The sequence below is a fragment of the Geotrypetes seraphini genome, chromosome 5 (assembly GCF_902459505.1).
Source record: "Geotrypetes seraphini chromosome 5, aGeoSer1.1, whole genome shotgun sequence".
In the NCBI taxonomy this organism is placed as follows: Eukaryota; Metazoa; Chordata; class Amphibia; order Gymnophiona; family Dermophiidae; genus Geotrypetes; species Geotrypetes seraphini.
In genome coordinates this window covers 108,282,680-108,299,321 of record NC_047088.1, presented here as the reverse complement: position 1 = coordinate 108,299,321, position 16,642 = coordinate 108,282,680, and the positions used below count along the sequence as shown (strand labels likewise).

At 48.4% G+C, this 16,642-nt stretch overlaps 1 protein-coding gene across 1 annotated transcript in view; it reads right to left on the bottom strand.

Moving 5' to 3' along the window:
- Positions 1 to 1,817: 1,817 nt before the first annotated feature.
- RNF40 (ring finger protein 40) overlaps positions 1,818 to 16,642 on the bottom strand; it is a 150,785-nt gene continuing 135,960 nt past the window's right edge. Inside the window, exons 18-20 of the mRNA XM_033945511.1 lie at positions 4,794 to 4,934; positions 2,890 to 2,991; positions 1,818 to 2,515 (exon numbers count right to left, since the gene is read on the bottom strand). Of these exons, the coding sequence (XP_033801402.1) occupies positions 2,339 to 2,515; positions 2,890 to 2,991; positions 4,794 to 4,934 (420 nt within the window). The 3' untranslated portion in view covers positions 1,818 to 2,338. The remainder of the gene's footprint in view (positions 2,516 to 2,889; positions 2,992 to 4,793; positions 4,935 to 16,642) is intronic.

Genomic DNA, 16,642 nt, shown 5'->3' with positions numbered 1-16,642 from the left:
TCCACCCAGTACTATCTTTAGGTTCCCACTGCTAGATTTGCCATTGAAGCCCATGCCAGCCTATCTTAACCATCCTGTCACTGGAGCTTCTATCAAAGCCCTCCCCCAGCTCACTCTAAATCAAATCACCACATACAGGATGCCCAGTACTGGCCTTAGTTTGTTTTATACCATTCAATTTCTAATTAGAGATCCTCTGTGTTCGTCCCCCGCTTTTTTTCAATTCCATCACCATTTTCATATCCACTACCTCCCTCTGGAGGGCATTCCAGGCATCCACCACTCTCTCCATGAAAAAGAATTTCCTAATATTATTCTTAAGTCTGCTACCCCACAACCTCAATTCACGCCTTCTAGTTTTACCATTTTCCTTTCTCTGGAAAAGATTTGTTTCTATATTAATACATTTTCAAGTATTTAACATCTATCATATATCTCTTGTTCTTCCTCTCTTCTAGAGGAAACATAGTCAGGTCTTCCAATCTCTTGTACGTCTTTTGGTGCAAGCCCCATACCATTTTCATCGCTTTTCTCTGGACTACTTCAAGTCTTTTCACATCCCTAGCCAGATACAGCCTCCAAAACTGAACACAGTACTTCAGGTGGGGCCTCACCACCTCCTTTCTTCTGCAGGTTATGTCTCTTTCTATACAGCCCAGCATTCTTCTGGCTGTATAAAAGGATGACTCCATCTTTGGCACTTTGGAAGCAAAACAAGGTATTTGGGAGAAATTTGAGAACTTAGGGGGGGAAGAAAAAAAAAAAAAAATTGGGAAAATCTAAGATGGCAGCTGCAGATGAATTTTAACGCTAAAAAACAGTTTAAAATCACTTCAGGGCCAACCAAAAACTTTTTTAAAAAAAGGATTTTAGGGGAGGGGGACCAAGGCCCTAGACCCTCTCCCTCCTGATTTTTTCCCAGACTTTCAGTCTTACTCACAGACTATGTGCTGAGGAAATGGTGCTGCTGCTGCCTGCTTCAGCAACTCTCAGGTGTAGTTGTTCTAGAAGAGGCCTTCTGCTTCCAGCCACTCAGCCACTTCAGTCAGACCTCCACGGACTTACCCTCAACACCCCGCAGACCTCATGAAAAAAAGGGGGAAGGGAGAAATGCAGCTACAACCATGAGCATCCCAAAGAAACGGCATTGGCACCTAAATAGCCCACGCCACAGACTCTGATTAAGTCAAAGGGGTGAGCAAACACCAGGGGATCGGACCCTGAACTCCACGAATCTTCAGTAAGTTGGCTGAAACAGGTCCCCAAAGGATACACCTGCCAGCTGCAAACTTTAAAATGTGCTCCTCTCCACTCATGCAGAGTAGACAACAAAAGGGACCTCTGACTTTACAAAAAAGCCACAACCAGAGCAAAAAAAAACACAAAACTATCGCAAAAAAAAAAAAAAAATTAAAAAGAAAACTGAGCAGATCAGAAGACACCTTTATGCTTGCCTGCAGAAAGAGAAATTGAAAGGAGCAGAGTCCAGGGAGAAGGAAGAAGGGATGTGTTCAAAAGCTATGATTTTTCTGCAGTATGCTCACGAGAATGGATGGAGTGCCCTAAGGTTCAGCACACCGCCTCTATTGCACTGATTATATAATGCTCTTTTAACATACATTCTGTAACCTCATAAATCAATCCAGCTGTTTCTTTAGCTATAATGTTTTCACATTACTAAAGTGAGAAACTTTAAGCCATACATTAGGTAAACATTATAATGGTCCCTAAATGACGCAAATGAAATGTAGAGGACTTTGCAAACCACCACAAATGGGGAAAAATTGCTAAAGAAAAAACCCCCCACAGAGATGGAAGCTTTTGGAAAACCTGTTCAGATTTTATGTCTTCTGGTGAACAGACACAGACATGAGAAAAATTGGACCCAGTCTTTCAACACCTACTTTGCCTATGTGGTCAATTCCTGCCATACAAAGTCACTTCCTCCCAATGATTTATACTAAAAGCAGGAAAGAAAAAAAGGCATTTTAAAAACAACAAACAAAAGTTATAATTTTTTATAGGCGATGCTGGGAGTTGATAAATTATTGTCACCTCTATGGTCCCTTCTTTAAACCTTTATATTTACAGAGGAACAAAACAAAATCCATTTCCAAAGAGATAAAGTGCCTGCTGCTGAAAGGCAGTATTAACCATGGCTCCAGGGATCAACTAAATTTGGTTCTAGACTCACAAGAGAGGGAGGTTGTGATCAGTTAGTTGACATCAAATGCAGGCTCCAAAGATCATGCTACTTAGACAAAGGTGAAGCTTAAAGTTTGTGAGAGAACTGATGAAAATGCAGTCTCTGGAGCACAGTCAGTCAAGGAGTCTGAGATCAACTGATATAGATGCGATGGAAATCGTGGGCTCCAAAGGCAGCATTACATTTGGGGCATTTCCGCTGGCGGGTATCATAGCGTGTCTTGACACACTCGAAGCAGAAAACATGAAAACATTTGGTGAGGACAGCATCTTTCTTGCGGGTGTTACAGCATGGACATGTCAACTTGGCCTAATTAGGGAGAGAAAAATAGCGAGAAGAAGATTTTATTCATGAGGGTGACATGTTTTAAATAGATCTTTTCCTGAGTCCTGATTTAATTCTTGGGAATCTATAAGAGTAGAGGAGAAGTTTCAAGTTTAATAAAAGTTTGATATTGTCGCATTATGAAATAATTTCAATGCGATGTACAAAATTAAAATATGAGTAGTACATAACAAAACAATTTGTTTAGGGGGGACAAAGGATCCAACAATAGAGAAACGGTTAATAATCTGAAGCATTAGGGAAGAGGGGAGAACTACAATAAGTAAGAAATAGGAACAAAAAGGGGAAACAATAATAAGATAGGAAGTCCCACAGATCCTGCTGCCCTATTCACTTACTTTGTATTCTTTGATCTCTTCCTGCAAGATCTCATCTGCATCTGCATAAACTTCTACCTTCTTCTGCTTCTCCAACTTACGTCGCAGACGAGAAATGTCCTCCTAAAAGGGAAAGGAGAAGCTTAATACCCAAAACCATGATAAAAGAGAGACAATGACAGAGAAGCAAAATATTTAGAAAGGGCATAGGAGGAAGGTATAGAAAATAAAAACAGAGAAAATAAAAGTGATAAAGACATACAAGTATGGCCAAGGGGACACTCGATGACGTTAGAGTAATACTTTTAAAACCGATAGGAGGAAATATTTTTTTCACTCAGAGAATAGTTAAGCTCTGGAACGTGTTGCCAGAGGATGTGGTAAGAGCAGTTAATGTAGCTAGTTTTTAAAAAGGTTTGAACAAGTTCCTAGAGGAAAAGTCCATAGATTGCTGTTGAAACAGACATGGATCAGTAGCATAGAATGTTTTTGCCAGATACTTGTGACATGGATTGGCTAGAGAGGATACTGGGCTAGATGGACCATTGATCTGACCCAGTAAGGCTATTCTTATGTTCTTATACCTATCTAGACTGCCTATCCATGCCTCTCCCTTAGAGATCCAATGTATTATCCTTTCCACAAAAAAATATTTTCTGATGTTACTTCTTGGTCTATCCCCTTTCACCCTCATCCTATGCCCCCTCATTCCAAAGCTTCCTTTAAATTGAAAGAGACTTGCCTCATGCACATTTGTGTCACATAGGTAATGTAAATGTCTCTCAAGAATCCAAATCGCAATAACAAAATATAAATACAATCAGCAAAAAAATTGTTATTAGCCTAGTGGTGGAGATACCCCATGAAAGCACATTTATAATAGGTGGAGAAAAAGCCTCAACTTATCAACAACATATGGACGGCAACCCAATGAGTTCTTAAGCCAGTCCTGCTCTGTTTTTTTGCCTATGATACAGAGCAGGACTGGCTTAAGAACATATTGGGTTGCTGTCCATATATTGTTGATAAGTTGAGGCTTTTTCTCCACCTATTATAAATGTACTTTCATGGGGTATCTCCACCACTAGGCTAATAACAATTTTTTTCCTGATTATATTTATGTAAATGTCTCTATCATATCTTCCCCCTCCTGCCTTTCTTCCAAAGTATACATATTGAGATCTTTAAGTCTCTCATACATTTTATGACAAAGACCACAGACCATTTTAGTACCCTTCTGGACTGACTTTTAGAATTGTACTCAGTATTTTAAATGAGGTCTCACTAGAGTCTTATACAGGGGGGGGCATCATCACTTCCGTTTTCCTACTGGTCATTCCTCCCTCTACTGGTCATTCCTCCCTCTAGGCACCCTAGCATCCTTCTAGCTTTCACCAATGCCTTTTCTACCTATTTGGTCACCTTAAGATCATTACTTATGATCACACCCAAGTCCCGCTCCTTTTTCATGCACAAAAGTTCTTTGCCCCTAAACTGTACCGTTCCCTCTGGTTTTTGCAGTCCAAATGCATTACCACCCTGCATTTCTTAGCATTAAATTTTAGCTGCTAAATTCCAGACCATTCTTCACTCTTTGCCAGGTCCTTCCTCTTGTTATCCACACCATTAGGGGTATCTACCCTATTGCAGGTTTTGGTATCATCCGCAAAGAGGCAAACCTTACCAGACAGTCCTTCAGCAATATCACTTATAAAAATGTTAAAAAGAACAGGCCCAAGAACTGAACCTTCTGGTACACTGTGAGTAATATCCTTTTCCTCAGTGAGCCCTGTTTACCACTATCTTTTTTTTGCCTTTCACTCTACCAGTTCCTAAGAGACTAAGAGCAAGACACATGAAAGAGGAAGCTACTAGTACAGTGTGTGTTAAGAGAGAATAAAGCATGTTTTGTGTTTCACCAATACCTGGGCTCGTTTGAGGGTGAAGGACTCCTTCTCCTTAGCTGTGCGGTTCTCAGACATGAAGGTTTGAATCTGTTTCACTTTGCATTGGACATTCTCTAGCTGCACTTTCAGATCCTCAGCCAGCTGGGCAGCTTCCACTGCCTGCAAGAGACAGAAAAAAGTAAATAAAGGGCATTATGCTTGTGCCCACTAAGCTTCAGCTGTGCAGTAGGTTTACCAATATTCCACCAAAGAGACCCTCCTATATAGAGAAATCATGTTAAATTTTAAAAGGGAATTTACATTCCCTTTACAGGGTGAAGCACCACTATCCCTTTCCTCCATCCAATCCAGATTGAAAGATAAAGTTTAGATGCACACAAGTTATGAACTAGCTCCATTTCAAAGAGGACTCTTATTTATTTGTGACTCACTGCTTTGGTCCCCAAAATGGAGCAGAATATGGTGACATCAAGACCTAGCTGACAGCATAAAATGGCCACCCCTTGCAGAAATAAAAAACTAGAGGGGGATGCTACCTAAGAGTAAATTGGCTTGGAAGGATATGAGAAGGGGAACTAGGTTAGAGAGAGACTTGGTATGTGGGGTATGAGTGAGATAGAGAGGAGTAGTACAAGAAGTGGGGTATGAGTGAGAGGTGAGAGAGAGAGAGGAGTGGTACAAGAAGTGGGGTATGAGTGAGAGAGAGGAGTGGTACAAGAAGTGGGGTAAGGGGTTCATTAAGAGAATGCAAAAGGGGAATGACAGCCAGGTGTGCTTATGGGATAAATGTTATTACATTTCTGTATAGTCTTCCTTGGTCCAACCCAGAACAATTCACAAGACAAGGAAGAAGAAAATCTACCCATTTAGAGAAAGAACCAACTGAAGACAGAGAGAGGGCAATCCTATAAAGAGGTGCCTTTTTGGAGCCTACTCCATATCAGAAAGTAGGCATCTCTTTTCCTTTATAGAATACTAGTGTAATCGGGTATATATGCACGAATATAAACTGAGATTTTTGGCCCCAAAAATGGGGGTCTCAGTTTATATTTGGGCCAGCGCCCAGTGCTCACCCACTCCCCTTCTGGACCTGTCGTAGGCCTCCGCCGGGCCACAAGGCTCTGCACCCTGTCCTGCCTCCCTGCCCTGTGCATTGTACATTCTCTCCGCTGTGTACCTATAATCCCTGGTGGTCCAGCGGTGTAGAGGGTAGGAGTGAGCTTTCTGCCCTCCTGCCCCACTGCTAAACTGGTCACTACTACAAGTTCTGGCTTCAGCTGTTCCAAACAGGAGCGCGCTTTGGCATTCCTGCTCGGCACTGAGCGACTTCCTGAATGGCTGCAGTGAGTCTCGCAAGAATTTGTGGGAGCTATTCAGGAAGCCACTCAGCACCGAGCAGGAGCACGCTTTGGTGTTGCTGCTCGGCACTGAGCGGCTTCCTGAATGGCTGCGGCGAATCTGGCGAGAATTTGCAGGAGCCATTCAGGAAGCTGCTCAGCTCCATGCAGCAGCGTCAAAGTGTGCTCCTGCTCGATAAAGATGAAGTCAGAACTCAGCAGCAACCAGTTTAGCAGTGGGGCAGGAGGACAGGAGTGTGGAAAGCTCGCTCCTGCCCGCTACACCTCTGGACCACCAGGGATTCCAGGTATGCGGTAAAGAGGACGTACAATGGGCAGGGCAGGGAGGGGGGAATAGGGTGCAGAGCCTGGCATGGCAGGGAGGGAAGGGGGCTGTGTGTAGTGCCAGGCATGGAGGGGGCTGGGTGCAGTGCCTGATGGGGCAGGGCACTTGAATATTAAGCCGCCCGACTTATATTCGAGTCAACCATTTTTTATTTTTTTTTCTTCCTTTTTGGAGGGAAAAATTGGGGTCTTGACTTATATTCGGATCAACTTATATTTGAATATATACGGTGTATGTTTGGCAGGAGCATTTATTTCAGTCATAGAGCTTATGTAAATGCTCACACCTAGATCTGGGAATTATGCATGTAACTTACAGTATTCTGTAAGTTACATGTGTTAAGTGTGAGTTCCTTCCAGACTCTTGCCTATGTAGACGCTCACCTGCAAACTACATGCTATTGAAGATATATATGTAGTTACAGAACAATGTATAGCTGAGTTGCCATATACACATGTATATGAACCCAAATGTGGAGAAATGACTAGAATACTTGAACGTTGCTTTAGGTGGCTCCTTATAGAATGATCCCTTGTAGTGTACTGCACAGCTAAAAATAAGATGTGTGACAGAGCAATAAGGGGACTGCCAAAGCAGATTCACTTACTGAAGAGGACGTTAAACTAAGATTGATAAATATGAGTGGACATAGCTCTCAAACACTTGCATAGAAAAAGAATAAAAAGGGCAACATCTGAAAAGCTACATATACTAATGCCCATGGTATAGGCAATAAAGTTCTAGATTTAGAAGCTGGAATGGAAGAGGTTAACTTGAATTTAGTAGTGATCACAAAGATGTATTCAGGAAATACAATACAGCAATGTTACTTACCGTAACAGTTGTTATCCTGCTATTTTCACTAATGGGTGACGTGATCCAACGGAGCCCCGATGCGGACGCTTCTTTGAAGAAAACTCGAAGTTTCGAGTTGCCCGCACCGCGCATGCACGAGTGCCTTCCCGCCCGATGCACCGGGCGTGTCTCCTCAGTTGAGCTAGCTAGGAGAGAAGCCAACCCAGGGGAGGTGGGTGGGACGTAAGAATAGCTGCCTGCTGTCCCTGGATAACAACTGTTACGGTAAGTAACATTGCTTTATCCCAGGACAAGCAGGCAGGTATTCTCACTAATGGGTGACCTCCAAGCTAACCAGAATGGGATGGTGGGAGAGTTGGCAACTATGGAGAATAAATTTAGCAATACTGTTTGGCCAAACTGTCCATCCCGTCTGGAGAACGTATCCAGATAATAGTGTGAAGTGAAGGTATGAACCGAGGACCAAGTGGCAGCTTTACAAATCTCCTCAATTGGTGTTGATCTGAGGAAAGCTACAGAAGCTGCCATCACTCTGACCTTATGGGCTGTGATTTTTCTGTCCAGGGGCAATCCAGCCTGGGCATAGCAGAATGAGATGCAAGCCGCCATCCAGTTGGAGATGGTGCGCTTGGAAACGGGGCGTCCCAACTTGTTCGGATCGAAGGAGATGAAAAGTTGAGGAGCAGATCTGTGAGGTTTGGTAGAAAGCCAAAGCACGTTTGCAATCCAGAGTATGAAGAGCCGATTCTCCAGAGTGAGAGTGTGGCTTCGGAAAGAACACTGGCAGGACGATGGATTGGTTGAGATGAAATTCTGAGACAACCTTAGGAAGGAATTTCGGGTGTGTGCGGAGAACCACCTTGTCATGATGGAATACTGTAAAAGGCGGGTCCGCAACCAAGGCTTGTAGCTCACTGACTCTTCGGGCAGAAGAGAGGCTAATGAGAAACACCACTTTCCAAGTGAGATACTTCAGGTGAGCCTTGTGGAGAGGTTCAAATGGAGGCTTCATAAGTTGTGAAAGAACAACATTGAGGTCCCAAACCACTGGAGGTGGTTTGAGGGGAGGGTTGACATGAACAACCCTTTCATGAATCTGGAAACCACCAGGTGAGCAGATAGAGGTTTCCCTTGGAGAGGCTGGTGGAAAGCAGCAATTGAACTGAGATGGACTCGTATCGAGGAAGACTTGAGGCCAGACTGAGACAGATGCAAAAGATAGTCCAAAACTGAAGACAAGAAGGAGTGTTGAGGCTCCTGGCGTTGGGAAACACACCAGAGAGAGAATCTAGACCATTTTTGATGGTAGCATTGCCTAGTAGCGGGCTTCCGTGAAGCTTCCAGGATGTCCCTCACCGGTTGGAAAAACTGTAGAGGGGTTATGTTGAGAGGAACCAAGCTGTCAGGTGTAGAGACTGCAGGTTGGGGTGAAGCAGAGATCCCTGATGCTGTGTAAGCAGAGATGAAAAGACTGGTAGAAGGTATGGCTCCCTGCTGCTGAGTTGAAGTAGAAGGGAGTACCAAGGTTGTCTGGGCCACCGTGGAGCAATCAGGATCATGGTGGCATGGTCTGACTTCAGCTTGACTAGAGTCTTTTGGATGAGAGGAAATGGAGGAAACGCATATAGAAAGCGATTCATCCCATCCAGGAGGAATGCATCTGCCTCGAGGCGCTGAGGGGTGTAGATCCTGGAGCAGAAGTGAGGCAGTTTGAAGTTGTGGGTGGCTACAAAGAGGTCTATCTGAGGCGTTCCCCACACGGAGAAGATATGATGCAGGGGCGTGGAGTTGAGGGTCCACTCGTGAGGTTGCAAAAGGCGGCTCAGGCTGTCTGCTAAGGCGTTGTCCGCCCCCTGAATGTAGGCCGCTCTGAGGAAGGTGTTGTTGCGAGTCGCCCACTCCCACACCTTCAGAGCTTCCTGGCAGAGGGAGGCCGATCCCGTGCCTCCCTGCTTGTTCACATAGTACATGGCGACCTGGTTGTCTGTGCGAATGAGGACCACCTGGTCGCGAAGGAGATGTTGAAAGGTCTGGAGAGCGTTGAAGATCGCCCTGAGTTCCAGGAGATTGATGTGACACTGGCGGTCTGTGCTGGTCCAGTGACCCTGGGTGCGGAGGCCGTCCAGATAGGCCCCCCAGGCATAAGTCGACGAGTCGGTCGTGAGGACTTTCTGGTGGTGGGGGGTGTGGAATAACAAGCCTCTGGATAGATTGAAGGAGAGCATCCACCAGCGAAGAGACTGTTGTAGAGCAGGAGTGACCCGGATGAGGCAAGTCAGAGGGTCGGATGTCTGAGATCACTGGGACGCCAGGGTCCATTGGAGAATCCTGAAGTGAAGTCTGGCAAGCGGAATCACATGAACTGTAGAAGCCATGTGGCCTAGAAGGACCATCATTTGTCTCGCTGAGATGGACTTGCGAGAGGACACTGAGTGGCAGAGATGAAGGAGAGCATCCCTGCGTGGGGGCAGGAGGAACGCTCTGAGTTGGGTAGTATCCAGAATCGCTCCAATGAAGGGAAGAGTCTGGGAAGGTTGCAGGTGGGATTTGGGGAATTTGATCTCGAATCCCAGATGTTGCAGTAACCAAATTGTCTTCTGGATCCCGAGAGCAGCTCCCTGAGATGTGGAATCCTTGATGAGCCAATCATCCAGGTAAGGAAACACCTGGAGGCCATGGCTCCTGAGTGCTGCGGCCACCACAACCAGGCATTTGGTGAAGACTCTGGGTGACGAGGACAGGCCGAAGGGTAGCACTTGGTATTGGAGGTGAAGGTGTCCCACCCTGAATCTGAGGTATTGACGGGAGGCTGGATGAATTGGAATAGGAGTGTAGGCCTCCTTGAGATCCAGTGAGCATAACCAGTCGTTCTGCTCGAGGAGGGGGTACAGTGATGCCAGGGTCAGCATGCAAAACTTTTCTTTGACCAGATATTTGTTGAGTACCCTGAGGTCCAAGATGGGTCGCAGGTCGTCCGTCTTCTTTGGAACAAGGAAGTATCGGGAGTAAAACCCCTTGTTCTGTTGGTCCTGGGGGACCGGTTCGACTGCCCCCAGCTGTAATAAGGCCTGAGCTTCCTGAAGGAGAAGGGCGGTCTGGGTCAAGTTGGAAGGATATTCTCTTGGAGGGTGCTCTGGAGGAACTGAAGGGAGTATCCTTATTTTATGATAGAGAGAACCCAGAGGTCTGTGGTGATAGTCGTCCATCGGTGGTAGAAATGAAGGAGGCAACCTTCGATGGGTGGATTTACTGAGAAAGGGAGGACGGTGGAGGAAATGTCCTCTTTGAGACAGTCAAAAGGGCTGGGGAGCCTTAGGTGCAGCCGGTGGCTGAGGCTTATGTTGGTGTTTCTGCGGGTGCTATCTCTTCACAGGCTGTCTGCTGGGGGGAGCCTGTTTTGGAAGGTAGCGCCGCTGGTATACCAACGGCGGGCGAGACTGGCGAGGAGGAACAGGCCTGGGCTTCAAACATAGGATGGACTGGAAGGATTGTTCATGGTCCGATAGCTTCTTGGTCACCGCCTCGATGGATTCGTTGAAGAGGTTGGTGCCAACGCAGGGAACGTTTGCGAGCCTGTCCTGGAGGTTGGGATCCATGTCGATGGTCCTCAGCCATGCCAGCCGGCGCATGGCCACTGAGCATGCTGTTGCCCGAGCCGCGAGCTCAAAGGCGTCGTACGAGGACTGCATTAACTGTACCCGGAGCTGGGATAGCGAGGCCAGCGCTTCTTGGTACTTGAAGTGTGCCCTCATGTCCAAGTAGGGCATAAACTTCTGGAATACCGATAGGAGGAACTCCAAGTATGTTGTGAAGTGGAAGTTGTAGTTCAGAACTCTCGAGGCCATCATGGAGTTCTGGTACACTCTCCTGCCGAATCGGTCCATGGTTTTCCCTTCTCTGCCAGGCGGGACGGCAGCGTAGACCTGGGAGGGATGGGATCGCTTCAATAATGACTCCACCAATAGGGACTGGTGGGAGAGTTGAGAGCTGTCGAAGCCTTTATGATGGACCGTGCGGTACCTGGTGTCCAGTTTACTCGGGACAGCAGGGATGGAGTAAGGTGTCTCGAGGCATCGAGCGAAGGTCTGGTCCAGAAGCTTGTGCAACGGAAGCTTAAGGGACTCAGCGGGTGGTTGGGGGAGGCACATAGTCTCCAGGTATTCCTTTGAGAATTTGGAGCCCGTGTCCAATGGTATGTCCATGTCTTCAGCCATCTGTCGGAGGAACGAGGAGAAGGACAGTTGGTCTGCCATTGCCTGGCTCCGTGATGGGCTCGATGAGGTCGAGACTTCCGGATCCGCTGGGGACAGGGATCGAGATGGTGAGATAGATCCCGTTGTGTCCTCGAGTTCTGGCATCGGTGGAGGTGAATACTCCAGGTATGCTTGTTTTCACCGAGGCGAGGTGTGCCTGGATGAATGTCTCGAGGAATGCCTCGATCGGTGTAGAGAGGTTGGCCTCGATGGACGGGGCGAGGTAGGCTTCGTTGAGGCCCCCAGGTAGTGGATGGGGCTGGAAGCAGTCGATCGAAGAAGGGGTTGATGTCGTAGAGGATCGAACCCTGACGGGGTAATCGGTTCCAATGGAGGCATTCGAAGGCACTCGCAAAGACTCTGCTCCTTGCATTGAGTGATTCGGCTCCAACGGAGGCACTCGCAAAGACTGCTCCTTGCGATGCATGCATTGTTGCCACACCGGACACTCGCAGAGACTCTGCTCCCTGTTGAGAGTGTGTTCCCCACTGAGGCACTGGAGGCGGCTCGACCTCGCGGGAGGCCTCCGCTTTCCCAGGCTGGATTTGGGATAGAAGCTGCGGCCCCATCGTGGTAAAGAGCTCGATGAATGCTTCTGTAGCATGGTCTCTAACGAGGCCGGCAAGGATGGATCCGCATCTGAAATGGGACCACCTGCACAGGCCTCGCGTTCCTTCAGAGTAGCGTGTGAGTGCTTGGACTTCGAGGCCTTGGGCATTTTCAACACGACTGGGAGAATGGGCTGCTGGGTTACCTGACCTGAGGAGGTTGAGGAAGGCATCGTAGCAGGCGCTGGAGTCTGAGCCGGGACAAACGAGGCGGGCTTGATGAGACTCGGCGCCACAGAGGTGGAAGACTGTGGAGGGCTGCGGATGATGTCGAAGGTGCGGGTCCCTTTGAGGTCGACGGCTCCCTCGAGGACTCCATGAAGAGCGATTCCCACAGGATGCAACGGCGCTTGAAAGCACATGCGGTGAGTGTGGAGCAAGGCCGGCACGATTTCGGGAGATGTTCAGGCCCGAGACACTGAATACAGCGTCGATGAGGGTCCGTTAGCGAAATTGCGCGCCGGCACTTGGCACACTTTTTAAAACCGGTGATAGGCCGGGACATAGGCCGAAAAAGCTCCGCCGTAAGATCGAAGCTGCAGGGCTGCGGCTACGTGGCCTGCCCGGTCGAACGGTACGAAGAAATTTTTTTAAACAATAAAACACGATGAAAATCAGCGATTACGATCAATTAAAATCAAAACCGCGGACTTAGAAGGCACAAGCGAAGGGACTTTGCGCAGAGTGTCGAAGACGGACTTCTCGGCTCCGCGGAAAAGTAAGAACTGAGAAGACACGCCCAGTGCATCGGGTGGGAAGGCACTCGCGCATGCGCGGTGCAGGCAACTCGAAACTTCGAGTTTTCTTCAAAGAAGCGTCCGCATCGGGGCTCCGTTGGATCACGTCACCCATTAATGAGAATACCTGCCTGCTTGTCCTGGGATAAAATACAGATACTTTTATACTGCAGTTACTAGACTTTCAGTTCACTATAGATTCACAATCAGGTTTACCAGCCATTTCTGAGATATTATAATCATTCTTACTGAGATTAGGTACCTAAGAGAAGCAGCAATGTATGTTAAAAAAATATACATATACACAACTGCAGGGTTTGAGAAGTAAGAAGACAGCAATGAGAGTTGATTTGGAAAGAGAGAATAAAACATAGTTTACATTGGTATTACATACAGACCTCCCTCAAAGGAAGAAACAGCGATATAATCAAACATATTCACAGTATTGCTAAGACAGGTGAGGATTCTTTCCAGGAAACACTTTTCCTGCAACTGATAATGGAACTCACATGGAAGCAATACTAGGTGCTTCTAAATGGGGAGAGTGTTTCTGATGTTGTAATGGGTGATCATCTGATATCCACTGATCACTGGATTGTGTGATTCAGTATTAAGACACCAGCAGAGTTGGTTCACTCAAAAGCAGTAGATAAAACTGAAAGTAGAAGGGAGCCAGGGCACGAGGTAAACCTCGGCAGCGTTTTTGTTTTTGTTTTCTTCTCTTTCAGGAGCGGAGAGGCAGAGGGGAAGGCAGGAGGAAACTGCCAGAGCAGGCTGTTAGACCGGGGTCGCAGCGAGAGTTAGCTCCGCCCACCCCCACCCGCGTCAGAGGTTACATCGGGCCCAGGCTCCCCCTATAAGAAGAAGGGAGCCAGGACACGAGGTAAACCTCGGCAGCATTTTTGTTTTTGTTTTCTTCTCTTTCAGGAGCGGAGAGGCAGAGGGGAAGGCAGAAGGAAACAGCCAGAGCAGGCTGTTAGACCGGGGTCGCGGCGAGAGTTAGCTCCGCCCACCCCCACCCGCGTCAGAGGTTACATCGGGCCCGGGCTCCCCCTATAAGAAGAAGGGAGCCAGGGCACGAGGTAAACCTCGGCAGCGTTTTTGTTTTCTTCTCTTTCAGGAGCGGAGAGGCAGAGGGGAAGGCAGGAGGAAACAGCCAGAGCAGGCTGTTAGACCAGGGTCGCGGCAAGAGTTAGCTCCGCCCACCCCCACCCGCGTCAGAGGTTACATCGGGCCCGGGCTCCCCCTATAAGAAGAAGGGAGCCAGGGCACGAGGTAAACCTCGGCAGCGTTTTTGTTTTCTTCTCTTTCAGGAGCGGAGAGGCAGAGGGGAAGGTAGGAGGAAACAGCCAGAGCAGGCTGTTAGACCGGGGTCGCGGCGAGAGTTAGCTCCGCCCACCCCCACCCGCGTCAGAGGTTACATCGAGCCCGGGCTCCCCCTATAAGAAGAAGGGAGCCAGGGCACGAGGTAAACCTCGGCAGCGTTTTTGTTTTTTTCTCTTTCAGGAGCGGAGAGGCAGAGGGGAAGGCAGGAGGAAACAGCCAGAGCAGGCTGTTAGACCGGGGTCGCGGCGAGAGTTAGCTCCGCCCACCCCCACCCACGTCAGAGGTTACATCGGGCCCGGGCTCCCCCTATAAGAAGAAGGGAGCCAGGGCACGAGGTAAACCTCGGCAGCGTTTTTGTTTTTGTTTTCTTCTCTTTCAGGAGCGGAGAGGCAGAGGGGAAGGCAGGAGGAAACAGCCAGAGCAGGCTGTTAGACCGGGGTCGCGGCGAGAGTTAGCTCCGCCCACCCCCACCCACGTCAGAGGTTACATCGGACCCGGGCTCCCCCTATAAGAAGAAGGGAGCCAACGGCGCCCAGCCGTTCGGCGCTCGCCTTAGCGAGAGCGCCTTTGCGAAGGAGCCTTGAGAAGGAGCCCAGACAGCAGCAGCAGCAAAAATCTTTTTTTCTCTCTCATTACTCTCTTCTCGCTCTACCCTTTCAGCTAGCTGCACGCCGGACACCACTCATACACACCGAGGAACCAAAGGAGCAGGGAAAAAGAAATGGAGGCTGCAGGAACCCAGCGGAGCTACCCAGTGTACTGCATCGAGTGTCATATGTATGACTACCTCCCCTCCGGGAGGCAGGCGTACATATGCGGTCGATGTCAGGAACTGGATAGCCTGAGGAAGGAGGTCGGGAGACTGCAGGCCAGGGTCCAGGAGCTGGAAGGACTGTGCACCTTAGAGGAACCATGCTGGACAATGGAGGATACCACCGGAGAGAGTCACGTCACGGAGCAAGTAAGAGAGCTCGAGAAATTCATAGAGGAGGCCTGCAGGATGGTGGCGGCTCAGGACAAACAGCACATCGGAATGGAACCAACAATTGGACAGAATCCACCAGACGCCATGAGAGTAGGACCTTGCAGAGGAGCTGGACAGACAGAGGAGATAGTGACCCAACCGAACCCAGAGGAAATTCTAACGGATCGCGACACGGACCTGAGACCAGAGAGACAACCAAGGAAGGGGAAGTCTGCAATTGTAGTGGGAGACTCAATCCTGAGAGAAGTGGACAGTCACATAGCAGGAGGGAGAGAGGACCGACTAGTGACATGTCTCCCGGGGGCGAGAACGAAGGACGTCATTGACAGAATAGAGAGAATCCTGGACGGAGCTGAAACAGAGGAGACAGCGGTGATAATCCACGTTGGAACCAACGACATCAGCAGGAGGAACTACAACAGGACTACACTAACTGAGCAGTTCAGGATCCTGGGGAGGAAACTGAAGCTGAGGACAAGGAGGATAGCCTTCTCGGAGATCCTGCCAGTACCGAGGGCAGATGCTAAGAGACAGACAGAGCTGCAAGCAGTAAACGGTTGGCTGAGGAGATGGTGCGAAGAGGAGGGTTTCCACTTTGTACGGAACTGGACAACTTTTTGGGGGAAGAACAAGCTCTACAGGAGGGACGGACTGCACCTGAGCACGGCTGGGACGAGGTTGCTGGCACGCAACGTCCAGAGCAGCATTGACTTGGCTTTAAACTGAGGAGAAGGGGAAAGCCGACAGTCGACCTGACCTCGACACATCGGACCAAAGTATCAAACAAGGATACTGAACCAGAAATTTGTAAAAGAGGGCTCGGGACTGAGAGGGAACTTTTGGGAAAAGGACACAAGGACGCAATGCAGGGAGCCAATGCACAAACGAAACTAGCAAGCAGAATTAAGAGAGAGCAACAGGAGCCAGAGGGTCATCCAAACATGGGGGAGCAGGCTGAGGACAACATAGACGCACCGCAGGATGGGGATGAACACAACAAAGCTCCGGGGCTGGCAACCCATGAGGAGGTTGGCAGGGGCGCCAAACCACGAGGAAAACCAGCGGAAAAGGCAAACAACCAGGACTTAAATTGCCTATACACTAATGCTAGGAGCCTAAGAGCCAAAATGGGAGAACTAGAAGTCATAGCCAGTACAAAGGACCTGGACATAATAGGAGTCACAGAAACGTGGTGGACTGACGACAACAAATGGGATGTGGCCATACCAGGGTACAAACTCTACAGGAGGGACAGGACACACAAGAAGGGTGGAGGAATAGCGCTTTATATAAAGGACTCCATACCTTCAACCAGGATAGAAACAACAGTAAGGGCGGACGACTTGGAATCACTATGGATTAAGCTACCTGGAGGAGCTGGAGCAGACATAAAATTGGGCCTGTACTATCGCCCACCTGGACAACCGGAAGCACTCGACCAGGACCTGGAGGCTGAGCT